At 41.5% G+C, this 10,297-nt stretch overlaps 1 protein-coding gene across 2 annotated transcripts in view; it reads right to left on the bottom strand.

Moving 5' to 3' along the window:
• Positions 1–936: 936 nt before the first annotated feature.
• Positions 937–10,297, bottom strand: part of LOC136421653 (D(4) dopamine receptor-like) — a 57,974-nt gene continuing 48,613 nt past the window's right edge. For both annotated transcript variants that reach the window (XM_066409120.1, XM_066409119.1), the window contains exons 3-7: positions 8,367–8,476; positions 3,685–3,849; positions 2,557–2,650; positions 1,587–1,995; positions 937–1,350 (exon numbers count right to left, since the gene is read on the bottom strand). In XM_066409120.1, the coding sequence (XP_066265217.1) occupies positions 1,139–1,350; positions 1,587–1,995; positions 2,557–2,650; positions 3,685–3,849; positions 8,367–8,476 (990 nt within the window). In that variant the 3' untranslated portion in view covers positions 937–1,138. The remainder of the gene's footprint in view (positions 1,351–1,586; positions 1,996–2,556; positions 2,651–3,684; positions 3,850–8,366; positions 8,477–10,297) is intronic.

Below are 10,297 nucleotides of genomic sequence, written 5' to 3'. Positions count from 1 at the left end.
ATCATAGAATTCATAGAGTTAGCGCGCCAAAATGTTTAGTGTAAATATCATAAAAAGCGCAAAATCCCCCAACAAAACAATTAAACATGGCTAATTGAAGAATTCTGTTATCCCTAAGAACTCAAAAATGACTTATGTTAACAGCTTTAAGACACCTTGAATTACAGACAGAACAGAGAATGTTTGTACCAGGCACGTTGGACATATATACACATATCTCATCTCTTGAGTAATAGATATTTTCTGGAGATATAGATAAACTTTCTCAAAATTCATACATTATAACTGACTCTAAGACAAACCATACTTACGATTTAGGACTGAAATCTGACTTTTCTAATAGACATTCTATATACAATCTCTATATAGAATACAAAAATAGAGCCATTGAGTAGGTACAGCATGTCATCAGCACATGGGAAAAGTAGAATATAAATGATCTTGATTAGATGCGGAAGAGCCCAAAAAGGAATATTCTATTTATTTTCAGTTGAAATGTATTGTTTTAAACTGATTTTGTATGTCGACGTTTAGATATACGAGAACATTCAAATATGACAGCCCTATTTTTTCACTTCTCAGCGGTCAAACTGTGCATGCGGCTGCCTACCTTCATGATCACTACATTTCGGTTGCCCTGGCCGTGCTGAGTGCGCGTGCAATAGAACCGATATGCCATCAGAAATAAAGCGCATTTATTTTCCTCAAAATCCTCTTTAAGCCTGCAATTGCTTAATTCCCAGTCGGAAAAAAAGGCCCCGCCAGGTAGTTGGCTGTTTTTTGCACTTTAGAGCGTGACACCTTCCGACAGCCGAGCTATTTTGGCCCTGATCATGAAAGATTCGAACTCGGACTTAAAATTAACGCGGGACCCGCGGTACAAAAAGACGCCGTGAGCTAATCGTGCGAACATCGGGATGTACCCTCCCCCCCCCCCCCCCCACTCGGCAGTCCACCGAGAGAAATTTTTACTTTCTGGGCCCAGCCGGGACTACACCCCTTACGGGCACAGGCGCAATTGAGACCTAAACATTTCGAGGCTACCCAGAGACTGTCTTTGCCGCGACTAAGGACTTTTACACACGCCTTCAGACGCAACTTATGGACCGTGGTTGATGAAAACGTTCTTATGAAATGTCTAACGTCCTTGGCCTTGAGTTTTACACAGCAGTTTCCGAAAGGCCACTCGAAACTCCTGGTTGAAGATCGTGTAAATTATGGGGTTCATCCCGCTGTTCAGGTAACCCAGCCACGTCACGATGGAGAAGAGGATGTCGGGAATGGTGCAGGTGGAGCATGCGCGGACGACATTGACGACGAAAAATGGCGTCCAGCAGATAAGGAATACTCCTGAAAAACACGAACATAAACAGTAATGATTCATTTATGCCTGGACTGAAAGCGGACCGAGAAACTGGTTCTTGATGTTATTGCGTTTGGTTTGTATTTTGTACTTAGCGTTTTGTTTTTTGTCCTCCTGCAGTATACCATTGGCCCTGCCTGTCTATAAATGATGATTTTCCTTTAACTTTGAAGTACACGGTAGCTGCTATTACACATGCTTTGTGTAAGGATCGTATACCTACCAATGACGATTTTCATCACGTTGATGGCCTTCTGCTCCCTCTTGTTGGGAAATTCGTCTTTCGCCTTCCCCTTGAGCTTGTTCTTGATCGCGTCCAATCGCGTTTTGGGAAGCTTGGTGTTTTTCGGAGAGACTCCGGGCGTCCTGGCCGGTTCCTCGGTCTCGTTGTTCTCCGCCGCGGCACCGCTGATGTCGGAGTCACTCGACGGGCGGGAATTGGTCACCACCACGGAGACGGCTGGTCCGTCCAACACCGGGGTGCTCAGCGTCTTCTTCGAAGCGCCGTTCTCTTTCAATGCAATATGTGAGCTTGCGGTGTTGTTTGCTATCACGGTGTCTCCGTAAATCATCCCGGTAGAAGTAGACTTCGGCAGTTTCTTGGCCATTTTCTTCGATCTCTCCTTGATTTTCTATTTAAAAAAAATTGAGAATTGTAGTCAATTTGTTATTTTCAGTTTGCCATTTGAGTCTAACAAAATACAATTTAACAAAGTCTTGCACCTTCACATTTACATTCATCAAAAGCGTAAGGCCAAATTCAAGACTTTTTTCTTCAAATTCCCAGTGGACAGAATATACCTCCCCTTTTCCTCACAAGCGCACTAGAGTCGACATAACACAGAGGTCCTGAACGTCTGTCACTTGTACCGAGCACAAGAACTATCAACTAATGGGAAATCATAACCATAGCTTGTCCACAACACGGGATATCAAAATCAAACGTCTTGATGCAGTACAATTGAAAACGCTAGGAGGCCAACAATCTAATCATTTTTTTCTTCAATTTGACAACACCTATCTACATACCAAATAACACAAAGATCCTTTCACATCTTTTCGAGTTCTAGGAAACAAACAAAGTAACAAACAAACAAACAAGCTGACACACAGACAGACAGACAGACAGACAGAAAGGCAAGCTTTCTTGGAGGAGCATAGCTTTTTTGGCGAAGGTAACGACACAAACGCACCTTGAGAATCTTGTAGTACAGCACCAACATTGCTGTGCAGGGGATGAAGAAAGAGCACATGGAGGAGTAGATCATGTAGTTGTTGTTGAAGATTCTGTAGTAAGAGAATCATGAAAATATTAGATTCATGAATACTTGGTTGAAACAGTAATTATTGCCCGTGGGAATGTGATAGGCGGTCACCGAAACGTTGGCTGTTCCGGTTGTGAATAAAGAACTATGTTCAATACTTAGTCATTTGCCGACCTGATGACTAGGTCTATCTTTTTTAAGGATTCGATCTGGCTGCTTCTCAAGAGAAAAACTAGAATAGATGATTTGTCTCTGTGTGATCAAGCATTGGCTATGCAAAGAAGTTTTCAACTTTTAAACGTCCTTCAAATTTATATTAAACCTGCTTCTTATCGAAGCAATAGTCGTAAATTGAAAATCGCCATCAATAATCTGTAGGATTAATCAACATACTGTAACTTGTAATTAGCTGTTTTTGATTAAGGAGCTTCCTGTTATATGAAAGCTATTTGTAACAGTTCTTCATCTGTGGAAGATGTCATTTAACAAAATCGTGTGACATCGTACGCGTGTGGCACAATAGTTAGAGGGTTGGGCCAGAACCAAGGATCTAAGGTTAAATCCCCTAGCATGCCCCGATTTCCCCCTCACTTCCCACCAAAAATCAGAACCTTGCTTTGGTTCTATAGGACTTTAGATGGCGGCCTCATGTTTAAGGAGAGTCACACTTCAAACACGTTCAAGACTCCACCACGCTTATCAAAAACTGTTGGGGTCCTTCCCGGTGTGAGTGGTTCAAATCTTAAAGTCAGGTCTCTGGGCTGACATCTTGAAAAGGTGTAAGTCACCTGTTACAGCATTCTTCTAAAAATGTGGTAAATCTATAGTCTCCAGCAAACCTTCCTATAGGTTTGTGGATCATAGAATTCGACAGTAATTGTACAGGAGAGTCAGTCCGAGGAAAGGCCAACATTTCCCCCTCCGGTCAGCCAAAACATATGGTGGCCAATCTCCTTGGCAAATTACCCTCTCCCATAGCCATCGTCGGTATTCTGGCAGACTAGTAAATTTCAATTCTCACTGAATAAACAGATATTAACTATAAAAATGCCTTACCCACACATCTCTGGCGACCTTTCCCCAGTGGGAGGGTAGTTTGACCCGAACAGAAGCGGTGCACAGATGACGAACGACAAGGTCCACACTAGCGTTATGGTAATGGACAGCCTGGTGTTGGACTTGTGCTTGGAGTAGCGAACTGGCCACGTCACGGCATAAAACCTGTAATACAAAATTACGCAAGAAAACAGTTACTAAAGTAATGCTTAGGTACCAGTTGGAAAAAAAGGGGCTCCGCCGGGTAGTTGACGGATTGCTTTTTTGCACTTTTGAGCGTGACCCTTACGTGACCACGTGGGAAACCTTGCGGCTTTCGAGCTATTTTGGGGCCCGACTGGAACCCCAAATTATTTCAACTCGGATTTGAAATCAACGCGGGGCCCGGTAACAAATGATACCGTGAGCTAATCGTGTGAACAACGGGAGGTACCATCCCCCGTACCCGGCAGTCCACCGTGACAAATTTGTGGCTTCGGCTCCGGGCTCAACGTAAAGAAGGGACCCCGTTACATATCATCGCAATGGGTTCTGTACCATGGAACGAACTCGCCACCGAAAAACGAAAAAAAACAAAAAACTATCGTATTGGCTTTAAGACATATAGAAGGGATATCTGAAAAGACAGTGCAGGTCAAGGGACCTGATTGTATCTACTGGTAAAATAAATCAATGAAATGAAATGTTCAGACATGCTGTAAGATCCATTTAAAGACTTAGTACTTTGTAAATTACTCTTTTCTTCAGTCTTGCTCCATCGAATAACAAGTATTGATTGATGTAATACGGTAATTGGTGTTCTATTGTGCTTTCAGCGTTGGTGGAATTAACTTTTATCATTGACCATGTCTGTTCTTGATTAAATGACATTCGATCCTCACTGTATTTATAGATTTATCCGCTTGTCAGCATGAAGCATACCATTGGAAATGACAACCTGCTAAAGTTTTATGTACTTGCCAATTCAAGCACAAGATTTATGCTTGCCGTTTATTGATATCAAAGCTTTTCATTACGAAAATCGATGAACACAGATGTGCTTACACCTTAAGATGATCAGTGTAAACGGTATTTAAGTTTGAAAAGCCAGCTGTTATGTTATCCTCGATATCTTGAGCAAACATCGAAGCCTGCTACAGACTGTTAAGCTACTGCGCTAGAGATCATTTACGTAAGATTTCAAATGTGGATTAACGTCCTTTCAACCTAGAAACTTTTTCAGATTCAGATTCAGCTTTATTCTGATTGGCATTGCATGTGACATTAATATAAAACGAAATATCCACATGAATTGCGTCCATACTTACATGGCTTGCAATTGACTTAACAGTTGCATTAGATTCCTTAAACATACAGTAAATTACATGATTCCTAATTCATGGACATTGATACATGATTACAAACGGTTTAAAAATTCTAACAACGTCCAGATGAAGCGTTGCTAAGATAAAAGTAACAGCCAATACTGACTGGTTTAAAAAGGAACTTCACCGCCTATTACACTACTGACGGCCACAAGGGATCCATTCAACTGACATTGCTGTAGAATAGACGTAGAGATCGGGGTGCAAATGAAAGTTCATGTCTTTTGGTTTTACTTCTGTATTGCGGATGCAGCTGTTTATTCTCGAGACATATGCCAGGGCAGTGATGACAATCAGGCAGATCCCGATCGAAGTCTGTTAATTTAAAGATTTGATTTTTTAAACATTGATTCCTGTCACTTTAGATCAATGGATTGACTTCATGTCTTACAAATGGGAGACCACCTTAAGGTATTGTTGAAGGGAGGCTGAGGAATTTTGGGATGTTTATGAAAAAAACTTTCTTAAGCTTTATAAACCTTCCTCAACCTTATTTTTTTCAGGTAGTACCTTATAGCAAGGTAATAATTTATGCTAATTATTATGATGTCATGATTACGTCATCAAGATTTATAAGGCCACGCCCCTTTTTTAGAAAAAAAAAACGCTCTCCTTGGCTTGTGCTTCGATGTTCATCAATATAACTTTGCAGGAATGTACATGATAGTAATACTCAAAGAACGACGCGTGTCAACTCGAATATCTTGAAATATTGTTTTTTGGCGATTTTTTTGTTTTGTTATCAAATTCCTAGCATCATGTTCGGAGTCCCTGCCGACAGAAGACTCCTACAGAGATCTTTACCGGGAGAATCGGCGTGCTAGACTGGTATTTTGTTGGGAATTCAAGGAGATATGTGTCCATTCTAATCTAAAATCTGTTTCATTGATCTTTACTTCACGTGACGCTTTTTCGGCAATATTGTTCGAGAATTTTAAGTTGTCTTTTGTACGTACAAGCAGAAACTCTCGCAGGAACCATAGCATATATAACGCCCACCTATAGACAATTGAAGAAAGCGTGTTGACCATTCAGACAGCACGGCTTTCAGGAGTCGGTATTTTCACCATTGTTGTCGAGTAGGAGCTCTAGATTTCGCAGGAATTATACTGTCTATTTTAGAACTTGTTTGTACCAGGTGCTCAAACGTTACCATTAGCACTAATTGAAGTGGGCTCCGTCTTTCTAAAGTCTGTTACTGGATTAGTTCTTTGTACGTAAAGGTCAGATGCTAACCTTGTAGTTGGAAGGTACTTACTTAAGTAATGAAGTGTTCTTTGTCGCCCCAGCTTATACTTAAAAGCAATTTACTCTCTCCGGTGTAGGCGAAATGGATTGACGATAGGCTGCTGCTATCTTGCTGCGCGGCCTTTCAGTTACTACGTTTTCTGACGCATTTTGAATGTGTCGTGGACTTTTCCACCAAAAACTAACGGTTGAATCACGAATCATGACGTGTTCTCTGTCGCCTCTGCAAACGTCAAGCAATTTTCTCTTTCCGGTCGAGGCGCAATGGAATGAAGATGGGCTGCTACTATCCTGCTGCGCGCCTTTCAGTTACTACGTATTCTGACGCATTTTGAATGTGTCATGTGCTTTTTCACCAAAACTAACGGTTGAATCACGAATCTTCGGCGATTTTTGAGGCTTCATATGTGCCGTTTTCTGCTAGCTTGCAAAGAGTTTTCTGTTTCATACCGGGGTCTACTTTTTTTACTTGTAGGGCACAGTAAACGACCAGACCCCGGTAGCTAGCATTCGAAGATTCCGTAGCAATGAGGCATTAGTACACAAAAGAACCCAACACACTTATCGAGAAGAGTAGGGGCGATCTGGTGTGCTTGGCCCAAAACGCAAGCCGTAGCGAAGCCGCATTGCACTACTGCTAGCTACTTCAAAAAGCATCATGCTTCACCTCAGCTGAGGATGCCTGCTTTTTACACAAGAAGTCACAAATACATGACGGACTGCGGAGACCACTATGTATGGGGTCTACAGGGATATATGAAAACACAACAGAAGCAAATTATAGCAACACTGGACAGCCGTGTTCAGTTATTAGTCTCTACCACACTAACTACGCCGGCTATAGAGAGAATATTTGCCAGGGTTTCACTTGCAGATTGGACCCTCTCTCTGTAGCAGACTCCCTTAGCATACTATTCACTCTATTTGGCCAATTTGTACTTTTTTCCAGCCATCCACGGGGCCTGGTAGAGGCTATTCAGTTACAGGGCTTTTTTCTGTTCGCAATATACTCAACATGTCATTCGATATCCCTTACCATTTTGATCAACACTATTCACATGGAGTCCAAAGCATTGTGTTTGTCATCGATTGATATTTTGCTCCTTGTATTTTCTGTGATGATGATAAGTTCTCTCTCAATACAACACAAGGAGCATGAAATTTGTAGCTACGCGTATCCTATAGTCTAGAATACTTAACTTAACTGATCATGAATTAGTATCATTTTTACTTGTTTGATAAACCTGACGTGATTTATTCTATTTTCAGGATGACCGTTGCCATGGACAGCGTCTGCTAAAAGATGGTGACAATGAAGTTGTGGCAATTTTACGCTCGTTCTCATTTAAATGTACCCATTTTGTAACTTCCGTTACCGTTTGAAGTAAGACGGTCCTGACATTAAGATTAGCCAAACTGTCATTTTTATGACGACTTAAAACTTCCCTGGCTTCTAAAAACGACAGTTTGGCACCTTATATGTGGCATATCTTAACGTCAGAAACTTCTTACTTCAAATGAGTGTTTAAAGATATCTGTAGCTTGTTGGTTTTTATTGTCAAAGCCTGTAAATTTTCATCTCGACCAAGACTGGAGGCAAAGTTATACTGTCTCGCTAGCTCGAGACAGATGACTTATTAAGCTGCCAAGAAAGTACCGTAAACACAGAAATGTTCGCGGTGGTTTTATGTTCGCGGTTTTCGCGGCAACCGTTTCACCGCGAACTTAAAGCCACAGCAAACATTTATGTACACTACTGTAGCAGTATGTGACGATAGCGCTGACGCGAACTTTTAAAATACGACAAGTATCTCCAGGTTAGAAGTCTTGTCGTAATTACCGTCATGTTGTCTCTATAAACAACCAACGACACTGACCACTTTCTGCAGCTAATTGACTACTTGTTGCGCAGGATGACAAGCTTGGTGTGTTCAGATTGAACTCTTTAGTTACCGTCTGACAAGGATTTCACAAGCTTAATGTTAGATCAAAGAAATGCCGCCGACCTCAGCCCAGCCTTCTGACGCCAGAGCGGCCGTTAGGGGTCACAGATTAGAAGTGATGACCTACCTGTCAATGCTGATGGCGACAAGGTTAAAGATGGAGGCCGTGCACAGCATTACATCTAACGCCACGAACACGTCACACATCAGGTATCCCAGCTGCCACACTCCCAGAAACTGTGGAGAAAAGGCAAAATATAAGAACTACTGAAAATGCATCTAATTTCTCGGGGATTTAATTTCGCGGTAGGGAGAAGATGGCGTGTTCGCGGTGGTTTTAAGTTCGCGTTTGAAACAATACTAGTAGTAGGGATGCAGTCATAGGTGGGCGTAAAGTTTCGCGCTGGTTTACTGAGTTCGTGCTGAAGAGTATCGCGAACACAAAACTACCGAGAACATTTCTGCAATAACAGTATTTAGTCGCATTGTCAAGTCTGAACCAAATAGATAAGATACAAAGCTGTCCGTGGGAAGCCTTCCCCACATGTATTTTACAATCATACGTTACTGTGGAGCATCCGGAGAAAAGAAGATAAAGAGTCAAGGGCATCAAGGTTAGAGTTAGATTTAGAGAAAGAACTAGGGGTAGGGTAAGGTTAGGGCAAGGGTTAGAGTTAGGGGCTAGGTTCTGCAGTCATACCTTCTCGTGCGAAACCTTGAAAGACAAACTTTTCTCGAGTTTACACTTTACTTAACTAAGGTTTCAGTGTGCACCGTGTTCCCTTGGATTTGATCCAATGTGCTGTTACTTCTGTCAGATAGTAACATCCGATGTCTTCTAAGCAGAGAGACTCAAGTGTGAAATGTGATTGCCGATGCCTTCATCTAAGGCGTAATAAGTTGACACAAAATTCGACAGTGACATCATAATGTCTGGCAATGTGCCAGCAGCGGCACCTTTGAGAGGCGATGGAAGTGCTAAATGCTTTAATCAATCGCGAAAAGACTTTAATGTTTTGAAAGGTTTCTTGGGCGTACACCTGATGCACTATGTATGCACTTAACGAATTGGATTGGGAAGGCATTTATTTAGAATCCTGACGTTGTTTCAAAGCGAAGTCAAATTATGTGATCAATTGTTTAATGGAGAATGTCATACGCTTTCTTTATCAGTGTATGAAGGTGTAATTGCATTTGTTTTCTTTTTAAGAAAATGTATCATAAATGGTGATTACAATTAAAGTGACAAAAGGACAAGGCGAAGAAGATGAAACATCCATCAAGTAATTTCGCCTTGGGCAAACGATTGGGTAAAAGAATCTGCCCCACATGAATAGCTTCTTAGTTATTCAACTGGTGTGTACTTTAACTTTGCAGACAATTTGCTCCTCCCATCATCAGACTGTGAACTACAGTGCAGAGATGAAAGCAATCCATTACCCTATGGTTACCGGCAATTTGGACTGAATGCCTTTTGGGATTTAGTTAAATTTGGGCAAATAGCTGAAGTGCAGACTGGGCCCAAAATAACTTTACCTCGTGGGCACACGGCGAATAGTATCCACGCACCTCAATTTGAAAGACACTCAGAAGTTTCTGCAAAAGTTTCCCAACACATGACAGCAAATCTTGTAGGAATACATCCTTCTGTACTGTCCGCTATATAATTGAATTGTGTGCTTTGAGAGTCAATGGAGACCTCTCTACCTCATGTTCATAAAGACGATTTCTATTCACCTTCTAGACACTCAGAAGTTTCTGCAAAAAGTTTCACGACACATGAAAGCAAATCTTGCACGACCACATTCTTTTGTGCTGTCCGCTATATAATTGAGCTGTGCTTTAAGAGTGAATAGCCTGTAGCTGTATACCTCGTGGGCACACGGCGAATTGTATCCACCTCAATTTGAAAGATACTCAAATACAAAAAAGTTTCACAACGCATGACATCAAATCTTATACTTCATCATTTTGTATGTCCGCTATATAATTGAGCAACGCTTTGAGAGTTAATGGACATCTCTACACGTCGTGGTCATACCGACGAATTGTATTCAC

The sequence above is a fragment of the Branchiostoma lanceolatum genome, chromosome 16 (genome assembly GCF_035083965.1).
Source record: "Branchiostoma lanceolatum isolate klBraLanc5 chromosome 16, klBraLanc5.hap2, whole genome shotgun sequence".
NCBI classification, from domain to species: domain Eukaryota; kingdom Metazoa; phylum Chordata; class Leptocardii; order Amphioxiformes; family Branchiostomatidae; genus Branchiostoma; species Branchiostoma lanceolatum.
The sequence above is the reverse complement of the archived record's forward strand: the minus strand, read 5'-3'. Positions and strand labels throughout refer to the sequence as shown.